The 14,657-nt window shown below is 48.8% G+C and overlaps 1 protein-coding gene across 1 annotated transcript in view; it reads left to right on the plus strand.

Moving 5' to 3' along the window:
- Xkr6 (XK related 6) overlaps window positions 1-14,657 on the plus strand; it is a 270,046-nt gene that overhangs the window by 231,109 nt on the left and 24,280 nt on the right. Inside the window, exon 3 of the mRNA XM_078030785.1 lies at window positions 1-14,657. This exon is cut by the window's right edge and continues 24,280 nt beyond it. Coding sequence (XP_077886911.1) covers window positions 1-965 — 965 coding nt within the window. The 3' untranslated portion in view covers window positions 966-14,657.

A 14,657-nucleotide genomic window follows, 5' to 3' on the forward strand; every position in this document is an offset into this window, starting at 1 on the left:
GTGTCTCCTCTGTGACCTCCCTGATGTCCCTGGCTTGGGTGCTAGCCTCCTATCACAAGCTGCTGCGGGACTCCAGGGACGACAAGAAGAGCATGAGCTACAGAGGGGCCCTCGTCCACCTCTTCTGGCGCCTCTTCACCATCTCATCCCGAGTTATCTCTTTTGCCCTCTTTGCTTCCATCTTCCAGCTCTACTTCGGGATCTTCGTGGTGGTGCACTGGTGCGCCATGGCCTTCTGGATCATCCATGGCGGGACAGACTTCTGCATGTCCAAGTGGGAGGAGATCCTCTTCAACATGGTGGTAGGGATTGTGTACATTTTCTGCTGGTTTAACGTCAAGGAAGGGCGGACTCGATATCGAATGTTTGCATATTATACGATAGTCTTGACCGAGAATGCTGCCTTGACGTTCCTTTGGTATTTTTACAGAAACCCGGAGACCACTGACTCCTACGCGGTGCCAGCACTGTGTTGTGTCTTTGTGAGTTTTGTGGCTGGGATCGCACTGATGCTCTTATACTATGGCGTGCTGCATCCCATGGGGCCACGGGCTAAGGTCTTTGCCAGCTCCTGTTGTGCCGAGCTGCTCTGGGGCATCCCTTTGCCCCCCGATGTTGAGCCCATGGCGCCTCAGACCCCTGGGTACCGGGGGACCCAGGTCACGCCCACCAGAGCCGTGACGGAACAACAGGAGGATCTCACGGCTGACACTTGCTTGCCCGTTTTCCAAGTGAGACCCATGGGGCCCGCTACCCCGTCGGGGCGTCCTTACCACCCAGAAGGGCCCCTCATTAAGATTGACATGCCAAGAAAGAGGTACCCAGCTTGGGATGCTCACTTTGTGGACAGGAGGCTGAGAAGGACTATTAACATCCTACAGTATGTCACACCCACGGCAGTGGGCATTCGCTATCGGGACGGGCCACTCCTCTATGAGTTGCTACAGTACGAGTCTTCACTCTAAGGGCACCTTGACCCAAGTTGAGAAGGGGACCTTAAGTTTGGTCTGCGGTCAATGCCGCCTGCAAGAAATATAACCCTCCCTTCCCCCAACACACAGAACCACCACACACCACCACCACCACCACCACCACCACCACCACCACAGAATTAAGTCACGTCCCCTTCAGATAAGCTTTCTTTCCAGTCGCCGTATGTATACAAAGATATTCTCTATGTTTTGTAAGTAAAAACAAAAAGAAAACCTTTCTTTTGTTTTTTACACATAAGAAACAGTATTGAAAAATCCCACACTATGATTCCTGGGGTGGAGGAGGAGGCGTGGCCTCTGCTCCAAAAGAAAAAAAAGTTTTATACCTTACACCAAGCGTAGATCATTTCCGGGATTGGTGCTGATTGAAAGAACAAAACAAAACAAAACAAAAAAACACAAACAAACAAACAAATAAACAACCTTCAACTGCCTTATGCCCTTAGGTGCTGAGTTTCATTAAGTACTGTCACGTTTTCTCACGCAAAACTCTCTGGTGACTTTTGCACCAGGAGAGGAGAAATTCAACAATCAAATGAAACAAATCTACAAACGAAACAAACAAACAAACAAACAAATCCAACAATACAAAGCAACCATTCTTCCTATCTATCTGATTATTTGTATTGAGGAAAACAAATTTACCAAAAGCAAAGGCATAGAAACCCCTCCCTCCGTTCGGTTTCTCCCGCTACTCTCCCGTCCCTGCCGCACTTCACTGAGCCTTCTAGGAGCCCAAGAGCCGTTTGGGTCTCAAATGGCTAGAAAAGCTGCTTGAAGGCTGACTATGTGCCATTTTAGCATTCACCTAGCAAGATGCATTTGTTTCCCGGTGAAAAGCAAAACAGAACAAAACAAAAAGCCACCCTACTAATGTAGTAAGGTCAAGAAATTCTAAAGCAAATCAGAGGAGACTTCCATATACGCCATCAAAAACAACCAGTAATAATAAAACTCAGCATAGTAGCAAAAAGAACGACATCAACTTAAAGGCACAATACTTAACCCGTGACTGGCAAACTGATCTCTTCCATCACTTTAAGGCTGAGAACGGTGCGCATTCACCCCATGCGACAGTGTGTAAGGCCTCTTCTGTTTCCATTCAGTGGGAAGCCTTAAACTGATCTGGAAAGAATTATTCATTTTTCATTTGTGCTTTTTTCTTTTTCTATTCTTTTTTTTTAAAACATAACACAAAGAGGAAAACTAGAACATATATATATGTGTGTGTGTGTATATATATGCATATATATATATATATACATACATAAAAAATCAAATTGTAATAACTGACCCATTTCAAAGACTGTTTGGTGCTTCTGTCATTGTGGTTGGCTGAAAATCATTCAGCTCACCTGGTGCATCTGGGTTGCATGGGAAATTTGTGTGTTTTGTGTGTGTGTGTGTGTGTGTGTGTGTGTGCCCATAGCACGTGTGTGTGTGTGTGTGTGTGTGTGTGTGTGTGTGTGTCCCTGTTGCAAGGTCTTGCCAGAAATACGCAAAGCTAATGTGAAGCAGATGCTGTTGTGACTTTGGAGGGCAGCTCCAGGGGTGGCAGGAGGCTGCCTGTGTGGAGGCCCCTCTCTGGAGAGCGGCCTCCACTAGCTGCAAAGGCTGGTATGCGAGGTCGTGTTATTTGGGTGAGAATTTAAATCAACTATTGATTTTCTCATTGTATTGAGTTGATTTCTGGAGGTGTTGCAAGTATGTTCAACCATTTGTACAATTTTTATTTTTGAACTGTTATTCCTTTAAGGACTATTTCTGTTCTGGGGCATCATTTCAAATACCATTGTATCTCTACTTGGGCACAAAAAAAAAAAAAAGGAAAAGAAAAATATCTTCACAAAAAAGATATATATATAAGTATATACATGTGTATGTGTATATATATTTGTGTGTATATACACACATACACACAATATTTTAAGTAAATACTGTTAGTCTTTGTTGTGTGTAATTGCATTTTTTTAAAAATCCAGATATAACTGGTTAGGGTGCAAGACCTCACATTGAACTATACTTAAGAGAAGTTCAAAACTGAGGAATTTTTTTTGTTTGTGGAGTTGTCTTTTTAAAATTATGATTAAAAGAGGCTTCTCATTCTCACCCTCCGTGTTTATCTAAATTGTATGGACATATATATGCATATACATATATATATATATATATATATATGTATGGATTAATCAATTGTGAAACCAAATGCCCCCTCCTTGGTTGGCCCCGCCTCCGTCTCATGTATTATCGCTTAACTTTGCAGCGTGTCCTCACGCCTCCCTAACACAGTGTCCCCCGGGGTCCTCCCTGGTCCCCACTCTAGGAAGCAAGACAGACGGCACACTCGGGCTGTGGTGAAGACCGGCCGGGCCCGCGGCCGCCTCTGCCTGGGTGCCTGGCCCTGGCAGAGGTGATGTCCTTCTGGGCTGTCCTTGTCATTCTGCTCACTGCTGAGGCCCACTGCGTACTCTGCTGAGGCTGGAAGGTGAGGCCATTGGCGAGGCTCTTTCCCTTTGGCTGGCTGGGTCCCGGCTCTTGTCTGCCCCAGGTCTGGGGCTCTGTGCACCCCTGGAGCAGGTCGCTGGGGCTGTCCTCACACACCTCCTGGGACCTCTGCCACTTCAGCTTGTCTGTCTATTCTTAGATACATTTCCTCTTTATTTCCCCGTCATAGGTCTGATTTGCCACCTCTTCTGCCACTCCGCGTTTAGCACACTTGTGTGTGTGTGTGCGTGTGTGTGTGTGTGTGTGCGTGTTTATGTTTACACGAAACTTAGAGAGGAAACTGGGGATGTCGCCCTGGAGCATCCCAAGTTGGGAGGACAGCTTCCAGCTCAGGGAAGCATTAGGCCCTGGGACCAAGGAGGAGGCCACAGACATTTCACATTTCCTTGATTTCAGCCTCTGTTGGACGGGGCTCTGTGAGTCTCCCTGCCATGGCATTCCCAGGCCCTCTCCGGAAACTTCCATCATGCCAATACTTCCCCCATGATGCAATTAAAGATGTGCATCTGTGGGCCACAGCGGGGAAGCCAGTTGTGCTGAGACAGGAAAAGGAAGAGAAGTGAGCCGAGGGTGGGGCACGGAGGGAGCGAGGGAAGCAGAGACCATGACCAGCGCGAGGTTTCCTCCGTCTCCACGTTATCTTCCCCAAGTCCCTGCCTTCCAGTCCCAGGAAAACGGCTTCCTGCTTGATCCACGCATCGACTCCCCGGGATCTCCTCCTGCCCAGCACCCTTCCCCTCCAGAGGGTGGCTGGCTCTTGGCCCTGAGCCTCCTGCAGGAGTGCATACCCATTCTGTGCTTTGAGCCCACCCGGAAGACAGTCTCCCTGCGGGGGTGACTTAGGTCCTGAAAGCCCAGATCCTTAAGAGCCCTGCACCCCATGAGATATGGTGGCCTTGTCCCCTAGAAATCTACTTTTAGTTTGCCACTTGCCTGGGTCCGTGATGACCTCCTTTTTATGGGCTGACAAGGTCCAGCCCATTCTGCCCCAGCTGCCTCCCATTGGATCCCCCACAGTGTTTTTAAGATGAAACCTCTGACCCATTTCTTTCCCAAGACCCCCTGATGACAAATAATCAACTCTTAACCTTAGCTCTGGTATGAAATAAGCCTGTTGGTACCAGGAACTATTAAAAAAATATGCTCTATCCTTTCTGTCCTTATTGCCCCCATTAAATATGCCCACAAACACCCATATTCATCCCTTTAACTGTATAGAATATTTGGCCTTCTGTCCTAAGGAAGAAGGTCCTGTCACCCCATCGTTCGTGCTAGCTCCGCCTCCCTGCCCAGCTGGGTCTGCCCCCTCCCGGGGCCTCTGCAGGAAAGAAACCTCAACTTGCTTAGATAACTTTGGTGTGATATTCCCTGAGCTCATTGTCACAGCCTGTGACATCCCAGGCAGAAGCTTCGCGTCTTGCAATGAGGGGAGCGAAGAGAGTCTAAGTCCACCAGATCGGCCCAGCTGTCCTCACTTGCCCCAGAGTTTCTCTTCTCAGACATTCCTTTGCTCTGTCTCTCCAGAAGGTGTCTCCTTGCACTTCAGGTTCAGACTTGTCCCCAAAAGACAGGAACCAGGGAGCCTGTGGGGAACATGCACACCCTAAGCACATGGGGATCCAGAACAGGACAGGTCCCACCTCTCTTGATTTACATATGCCACTGCTGGGACCTGGCCTCTGTCGGGGAAGACAGCATTTTCTGGTGGCCTGGAGATCCCGACACCCCAGCTCCCCATGCACAAAGTCACCCAGTTCTCAGTAATCCCTGTGGCCCCTCAACAGCCACCCAAGTCCCATGATGGCTAAAAACAGATCCTGTTTGACCATGAGGGTGATTCTACTGGCTGAGTGGCATCTCATGCCACAGGCACAAGCCTGATTCCTGAAGAGAAAAGTTCCAGGTTTTTAAAAACGTCAAATTTTATCATGTTCTCTATTCTTCCTCCCGTTTCACAACTCCCGTCACCGCGAGGCCATAGGAACCCAGGAAAAGGTGTCTGATGCCAACCTCCTCTGGAGCAGCTCCAGATAGCTGAGGCTCTTCTTCCTCACACACATCTACAGTCCCCTCACGTTGTGATGTGCTGATTGACAGTGCTTCCCCTCCCTGTGCAACTCCTCCCACAGACGACTTAATGCTTCCAGACTTGAGCAAAGTGTTCTCTATCCATTGCCTGGGGACAGAGGATGTGAATGTGCAGGCTCAGGGCCTACAGCATGGAGGAAAGGGTGTCCAATGCTAAAAGAGCGAGGCTAGGGTGTATCCCGTGGCTTCTACACCCTCCTGTTCCTGGCTTTCTTTGATGGGAGAGTAAGTTAGTTCTCATATGAACCAGAGAGTGGCACTTTTTTTTTGTCTTTCTTTCTTTCTTTCTTTCTTTTTTTGGCCAAACTAGAGAAAAAAAAAATATATATATATATATATATATATAAACAGTACCAGATTTGCTTTGGGGGGATAGGGATATAAGTTTGGAGGGTGTCAAGGGAAGACAGCCCATTGCCCTTTCACCGAGATCTGAATGACATTCCCCATGTGGACAAAGAAACTTCCGGGGAGGTCTAGAGGTGCTCCAGGGAGCCTTGGAAAAGACCATGCACAGGTAAAGGGGGAGGAGATGGGGGGACCCCTGGGGAGCTGGGCCAGCTTCGCAGGGAGCCGGTCCACAGCCCTGGCTCTCCAGCATTTCCTGGTGAAGGACCCTGCAGCACAGGCCTCCTGTAGGGAGTGAGCATCCTCCCGGGTCAGACAAACTCCACGGGAGCTTCCTCTGGATCTAAGTCCGTGTTCTTTTCTCTTTGCCCCACACTGGCCACTGTCATAGAAGCAACATTCCACTCTCATCTAAGTTCAGTCTCCAGAGCACAGAAATAGCAATGGCCAGCCAATCACAGGTAATAATCCCCTAAGCTTGCAAGAGGAGGGTCTCTGATCATGCTAAATGAATGTGTGCCTGTCCCAACTTCAAAACAGTATAAATGACAAAAAACAACTCTGCCCTCGCAGAGACTCTCCCTAGGCCCCTCCCTGGGAAAAGGAGATGCTTCCTTTCACTCTTGCAGTTGTACCGCACAGCCTCGCTTTCACGCATCCTTAGCTGTCCTAAAGGCTTCATTTGTTGCTCAGAACGCTGCATCTAGTGCTATTGGCCAAATACCAAAAGACACTGCCTTGGTCCAGTCACAGCTTCTCCCCTGCCCGCCTGGTTCTGTCTGCCTTACTTGACCACCCCCCCCCCCAGGCACCATCTGCTTCTTCTTGCTCCCTGTGCCTTTCCTGTGGTGGCTGGCAGCTCTGTTCTGGAGCCAAACATTGCGAGTGCTATTAATGGAAGCTCCTGAGGGCAGCAGACGGACCACAGTAGGAGTTCCCCCTTCTCCAGGCCAACACCTTGTGTCAAGGGCTAAGAATAGACCACAGCGGACACGAGCAGGCAGAACCCAGGGACACCTGCCCCGGGCCGCCCCATCACATGCAATGCGCAGACCCAAGTAGGAAACACTGCTTTTGCAAATCCTCAAGGGGGATCCCAAGACCCCACATGAAACTGAAGTCAGTCAGCAATTCAGTGCTCTGAAGAGTCATCCTCAAACCACCAGAGCAGTGGTATTTATTGTTTCCCTTTGGTATAGTTCCAGCTGGGAACTGGGTGACCATCCGTCTATAAGCGACCTTTGGCCATCTGTCATGGTGGATGCAGACAGGCATCACGGGTGAACTCCAGTCCATCTGCAGCCCAGCTGTGGGGTCCTCAGGCTCAAGTGGGCCTGGATACTTTAGCTCCATAGCTCCTAGGCGCTCTTCTTAGACCCAGAAGGATCAGGAAATGCCACAGGCTGATTCAGGGGCCCCACTGTGATCACGGACAACTCACTTCACCTCTCGGTGCCTTGGTTTCTCCATCTGCGAAGTGGAGGGAAAGCAGGCTGACCTCTGCTTTCTCTCCTGCTCAGGGATGCTGCGAGGATTCAATGTTGCCTGTAGCAAAGGTGCTGTATCAGGAAGAGTGGCGACCTCGTTCCTCAGGAAGTGAGGAGGAGAGGGGTTTCCAGGTACACTGGCACCCAGAAGCCCACAGATGAGCGGGAAGGACGTGTGGACAGGGAGTCTGACATCCCTGTAGTCCTTAGAAACTTCACAGCACTGTGAACCTAGTACAGCGATGCCAGTCAGGTGACCCCTACTCACCTGGCTCAAGCCGGCCACTTGTAATTCTTAAACCAAATCTCCTAATGTTAATTTTTCCTAAAGGACCAGATAATACATGGGAGTGTCAAGGTGAAAACTGATATTCCTTGAGCTTTGGGCAGACAAGAGAAGGGGTGAAGGGGTGCCTGGAGATTGTTTCTAAGCGGTTGGAGGCTCTCCTGGAGGTATCTCTCACCTTTGCTCTAAACCTTGAGGCTCACCTCACCCAGTGGACTCACCTTCTCTTCCCCTCTCTGCAGAGTACCGAAAACAAAACTTTGCTTTTTAAACAATCATTCCATCCACCAAAAATGTGGGTCCCCGTGCGGTTCCTCATCACTCCCTGGTGTGCTGTTGAGGGCAGCCTTCGGGCGGAGGCCCAGAGTCAAGCGGGGCTGGGGAATATCACAAGTTTTTCTTTTTCAAATTCAGGGTATTCTTTTTCCCTCATAATTTGCAGTTGGATTTCATTTTCTTTCCTTTTTACTATGGTTTGACTGTTATCATTTCAACTACCAAGATACACTTTGAGCAAGAAAACAGACTTATCCTGAGAACTTCTGTGTTCTTCTGAGGATGAACAGAGTGAGGGCAGGTGGGAGCTACAGAGGACACTGGCACCCACGGGTGCCAGCAGTGACACTGATTTCCTATTGACACCAAAAACCTTGGAAAATAAAACTGTAGAAGCTTCAGTGGATCAGTCCACCTGGCCCTGGCCAGGCATATTCTGATCTAGAAATTCTCACCAGAAAGAAAAGTCACGTCCTCAAACTGTCCCACAGGAATGGAGCTCCACAGGGCAGGTCTCAGTTGTTGCTGCCAAATCCTCCTGCCCTCGCCTGGGGAGCCCTGGCCAGAACTCTCCTCCCACCTGCTCTGACCCTGACCCACAAGGTTAATGTCGTCGTGACCAGGTCCAGGGACCCGGGCATGGCTTGAAATTCAGTAATGACCTTCCATTTGATTTTGTGTCTGATTGTTCTGTGGCTCGCCAAATCCTGCTGGGGTTGTTTTCCACAAGGTATTTCTGGTGGTCCACAAGACCTCAGACTCGGTCCTGCTCTCACCAGCACCCCCTTGTGACTGGTGACTGTACTGCATCTGTGATGGGCACTTTAATGATGGACATGTAGAGCCACGGGGACCTGTGCGTGTGCCTCAGTAGATGGCAGGAAGAGTGACAAGGGACAGGAAGCTTCCATAGGAGGGAGCATGTGGAAGAAAACATTAGCCACCAGCTAGTCAGTCCTTTCTCCCTCTCTGGGGCAGAGATAGCAAAAGCATATTCTTTTCAAACAGAGGAAATTGATTTTACAGAGTGACATACATAAGCATTTTTTAAAACAAAAATTTCAGAGGAAGCAGCTAAAGAAAGGAGGAGGCACAGTCTTATGAACAGATCATGTCTTTGAAAGTAAAAAAAAAAAAAAAAAAATCCAGGTCTACCCTGCTGCAGACCTGCCTAAGTCAAGTCACTCTGGGGCCAATTTCTCTTTCTGTGAAATGAGAAGAATATTGCTTACCTACCTCACAGGGGTGTTGTGAGGATAAAGTAATTAATATCTGGTAGAGTGTTTTGAGAGCAAAAGTGTTATGGTCATCAAGTTTACTTCCTATTTAAAATTCTTTTGAACTTTAATTGAGCACCATGCTCGGTGCAGCGGGAGGCACAGGAGTTAATCCCTCCACATTCTTTGAATTAAGGATACTTTAAAGAGATAACAAGAGGGCAGAATAGCAGAGTCGTCTCCATGAGGCATGAAAGGTATTCTTTCTGTCCCAGAAAGACTACTCTCCTTTCCGTCCCAAGTATTGGGGCAAGAAGGAAGGGTTTTAAATCCTTTAACTTCCATCAGCGAATGCTCTTCTCAGAAGCAAATACTGCGGGACAGTGAAGGCAAATGGCAGAGAGCGCTCCCTGTGACCAGCACGTAGGGCCGTTATTCCTCCTGAGCTCTGCCCGCAGCCTGGCCACAGCCTTCATCATCCCTCTCGGACCCGAGAACGATTTGCTTCTGCCTCCTGCACAGCGGGTACTTTGCGGTTTGATGGTTTCCTTGGAAAGTCTGGTACACTGTTTGCTGGAAAGTCTTGGCTTCCAAAGACAAGGGTCTTTACTGGGAAACAAATCAGAACACACGACTGGTTTTTGTCTGTTTGTTTTTGGTGGGAGGAGTTTTCAATTTCTTAGCTGCCTCACATAAAACTCAGCCTTTTTAAATTTCTCATTTGTTTTTTCCATACGCAGAAAGTTTTTTGCTTCCCAAACATTCAACCAAGCAAATCTGGATTCTAAAATATTTGAAAATATAGCACATCTCAGATTTGCTGGAGAGTGCTGTGCCTGGCATTCATTAGTTTCTGCAAAGAGCCAAACCATCCCCTGAGCTGAGGAGGTGGGGACTCCAGGCCCAAATCAAAGCTTCCTAGAGGTCCTGCCCAAGCTTTGGGAACGCTCTTTCAGTGTCACAGGCTGTCCCTGAGTCCTCAGAAATCCTCCCATCAGGAAAGAACCTCCTCAGAACCCAGCATGGGCTTCCTTGGTGTAGCAGAACCAGAGTTAAACCACTTGTTATTTTGAAAATCATTTTACGGTGCCTGCCTTTGAGGACAGAAGAGAATTCTTTCAGAGGGAAGAAGGGACAAAGAGAAAGGGAAGGTTAATTGATTTTAAAAATAGGCCCTTTTGTTGCAAGAAGAGACAAGAGACTCAGAGGTCCAACTTCCTCTGTCCTGCACCAGGACTGGGGAGGTCCAGGGTGAGTTTCCTCAGGCCTCAAGCTAGTGCTGAGACCTCCTGTCCTTTGCCTTTCAACCTCAGGCCCAAGGAAGGGGTGGCTTCTGCTCGGTGCTGCTGACTTACCCCAGACCTCATGAGTATCCCCGCGCTTCTCTGCCCTTCTCTAGCCTGCAGTGACCACAGCTCCCAACCCTGTGTTGATTTGTTGGTTGTAAAAGGCCGTCCTCTGAGCAGCCATCCTCCTGTGCACAGGCTTCATTCAGACCAGGCCTGTTTGCTCCACCACGACCCTGTAGCCTTCCGCTTGCCTTGACACCACTACTGCTGCATGCTTCTGCCAAATACATCCTGTCACCCGAGGAGCCATTGCCATCGGCCCCGTCTGCCAAAGTCCAGCACAGGTGCTGTTTCTTCCTTTCTTTACATCTTTAAAAGGCGTGCCCCTGGGTCCTGGCAAAGATCTTTCAGAGAGGAAGGTAGGAAAGCAGGACAGATGGTGTGACTTACGTAGCCAGGTCACTCACCAATGACCCATGAAGCTCACGTGGACCACCAAGTGAAAACACAAAGTTTCATGACCCCTGGGCTATTTCCTCAAAGTAGCAACCACACATCCCCTCCGCCTCCCTGGCCTGTGGCATATGCTTCTTGTTGATGGCTTCAGTTGAACTTGTTTGAAATTATATTGGTTATGAAATGCCCGAGATGCGGAAGAGAGGAAAATGTGCATGCTGAGAACCTCGAAAGTTAGGAGGTGACCTGAGATGATGAAATTGGCACAAATGGTGCAGAATTGAGGAAGGCACGACCATATAACTGTATTCTAAGCTTATTAATCATGTCAAGGTACATAAACATGCTAATCCTGGACATATATATATGCATATGTGTGTACACATAAGTATATATATGTGTGTGTGTATATATATATATATATATATATATATATATATATATATATATATTTCTTCAAGGACTTTAAAAGCTTGATGAGAAAGAATGTTCTGATATTTAGGGCTCCTGCCGGACTTGGAATAGACCTGGCCTAGATGCATTATTTTTCCTCCCAGACACAAGGTCATGAAGAAACCCCTGAGCTATTAAATGTCTTTATTTCCTCAGTCTGTGACAGAAAGCCAATGGCAGGGTTAACTGGTATTTAAGAGACTCTCTCCAGTTTCTCTAATATCCTCCGCAGGCTCACAGACCAACAAGGGAGCCCTAGGAAACAGCTTTCTAAACAACTCCCTGTTTTCTGGAATTCCCATCACCAAGGAGCCCTGGCCCTTAGCAGGGCAGCAATAGAGGAGATAAAGAGAAGGAGACACACACAGCATCAGGAGTTTGTTTTTATGGCTTCAAGCTGCACTGGTGTTAGATATTCTTTGGCTGCCAGAGTCTTGGGCTGCTGGCCTGTGTGTCCTACACAATTAGAATCTGCAGCTGAGACTGAAGCTAGCCCATGAAGCCCGATAAGAACTTGGGGACAGTGACTCCTTGCCTAAATGCAAGGCAACTCTGGCAACTCTGATCAATGGGAGACATTTCTGAGCAGTTGCTCCATGGGAGGCAGAAATGATTTTCAGCAGGGCCACACATTTCCCCATTGCCAGGGCAACAAATCTGAGGTTTCACAAGCACAGATACATGTGGCATGAATTAGCCCCTAGCATCCCCTCCTGCCCTGGTGACAGAATCAGCATGATGGAGATGACGGGACATTTGGTTGGAAGAACTGTTCTTCAGGAAGGAACAGAATGTTCCAGTGACCAGAGGGAAAGGATGTTCATGCAGCAGAGTGTTTGGAGCCCTGAGTCTTTTCTTGAGCCAAATCGCATTCCAGGGCGGCCATGGCAGTGATGTGGTCCCCGTTGGAGGAGCACTGGATTTGGCTGATGCTTGCTAAGATTGCCACCCACCACCAAAGTCCTGGTGTTGGTATGAGAAGACCACGGGGTCTGTCCCACATCCCTAGCAACCTTTCCAGCCTAGATTCCCAGGAGCAGCTTCTGGGGCTCTCCTCTAACCTGTCACTTGTGCAGTTCCTGCCTCCTGACACCTGCTGTGTGGCCATGCAGCTGGCCAGAACCAGCCATCACGCTCATTACTGTCTTCCCTGGCCTGGTCCCAGCTGTCCTGCAGTAGCCAAGCATCCCATGGGCAGCAAAGTGACTCTCTGCTTTCACCATCCAAATACTTTCCAAGCTGGGGAACATTCTTAGGTCCCTTTGTTCCCAGCCCAACCCCAGACCCAACAGAATGGATAATGTTCCCATGGTTTTCTCTTGCATGGGCTCTTTGGTGGCGAAGACTGTTTTCAGGAAGCCTACTTTCCTGTTGGGTTGCAGAAAAGTAGCTTCTTGGAGCACTTATGAGAAGACAAGAGGGTAGCCCTGGGGACAGAGAGCAGCCCCACCCTCCTGTACAGCTTTATTCTTTTACTATTAAAAAAAAAACAACAGATTTGTTACAGAAAGAGAGAGAGAGAGAGAGAGAGAGAGAGAGAGAGAGAGAGAGAGAGAGAGAGAGAGAGAGAGAAGGAATGGAAGAAGGAGGAGACAGGAGAGAGGATAAAAAGGAAATGAGCTTCCTGGGGTATCTCTGGGACCCCTGGTGCCCTCAGGGTGCCTCTGTGGTTTGCTCTTCAAAGCAAATGCATTTCCTTCCAGCAGCTGAGTTCCCCAGCATTTTCTAGCTCCCTTCTGCCTAGTCCTGGAGCCTCCTTGCTCCGCCCTGCATCGTGTTCTGGCCTCTCTTGAGCCCACTGCTGTAGCTTCAGGGAACGCAGCCTGCGGGGCTCAGAAGAGAAGAGCCCCATTTCTGCTCAGAACCACGGTTGCTGGGGAGGGCGCCCTGACTACTCTCCCACCAGTCCTCCTTTTCCGTTTTAACCTAATAAGGCTGCTGCTGTAGCTGACTCTTCAGAGCAAAACCAGTTGAGCTTCTCAGGTAATGCAAAGCCTTGAATGCATATAATTTGTAATTTTCCCTAAAGGGCTGGCCCAGTTCTGCAGCTGCTCCTTCCCACTCTGAGCTTTGTCTGTCTGAGAAAAGGGGTTGTGGGTATGTTCCTGGGTTTCCCGGAAGTAGGGTCATGAGCACCATTAATTTTGAGATTCGTGTATTTGCCGATACCACCCCCCCACACACACACACACATGTTAGTAATCAAGCATGAATCCTTAAAGGCAAGGTTCTAGAACTTGGCCATACCAAACCAACAGCAGGTGTCCTGTCCCCACCTTTGGAATTTCCAAGAGGCAGGCAATTTTTTGAAGAACCAACTCGCCCTGTGTCCAGTCAGGAATTTTCCTTCTTCTCTTTTCCTGCGTGTTTCTGTTGGTCATCGTTGCTTCTTACATCTCGAGAAGAGCTGTGTGGGTAGAATATAGCTTCCCAAGCTCAGACCAGGCCTTCCTTTACTCTTAGGTTTTCTGGTATTAAAAATGAACTTACAGCAGACTCCAGGCCAAGGACAGAGTCTATCAGCTGAGCCTCCCAAACACGCAGGTCCATGGCTGTTACCCAGTCTGGGGAAGGTCCGTGGGGAAGCAGCTTAGTCCATGGTGCAGGGGAGACCTAGGCAGTAACCTTGCTCCTCACCACACAGGAATGGCACAGGTGCTGCTGTGTGCCACCTTGAGGGGGCAAGGAGATCCCTAAGAAAGGTATGAGGAAGGTGAGACAGGCCACATGATTAATGCACCCCTTTGGAGGGAAAAAGAAACCCGGAGTCTTCTTACATAATTTAACGAAGTACCTACTATCTGCCAAACACGGTCCTTGATCATGGACAAAGCAAAACGGGAAGAAAAAAATCGAATGATGACTCCGCAGGTCTGAAGACTGAAAAGGAAACCCCCGCGTGTCTTAATGGCACAGTTTAAAGCCTCCCCATGGGAAATCATTAAATCTGAGCTCTAGGATCTTGGGTCATTATCGATTTTCTCGTTTCCAAACGTCTCTTTCAGTTCTAAATACTCTGGGCATGGCAACTAAGATAGGAACGGAAAGTGCTCTAACGCAAGGGAGAGTGTGACCATCACACAGAGGCACAAGCAAATGCTGCGGGGCCCAGAGCAGACACTTGCCCTTGAAAATAAGGAGAGACGGGAGGAGGCAGCACTGAGCTCAGCTGTCCTTTTCTCCCATCTCCTGGGTGCCACAGACACCCTCCCCTGGCCTCCCTCAGGGCGCAGTACTGAGAGCGAAAGGAGCTCTGGTGA

The sequence above is a fragment of the Ictidomys tridecemlineatus genome, chromosome 14 (genome assembly GCF_052094955.1).
Source record: "Ictidomys tridecemlineatus isolate mIctTri1 chromosome 14, mIctTri1.hap1, whole genome shotgun sequence".
Taxonomy (NCBI): domain Eukaryota; kingdom Metazoa; phylum Chordata; class Mammalia; order Rodentia; family Sciuridae; genus Ictidomys; species Ictidomys tridecemlineatus.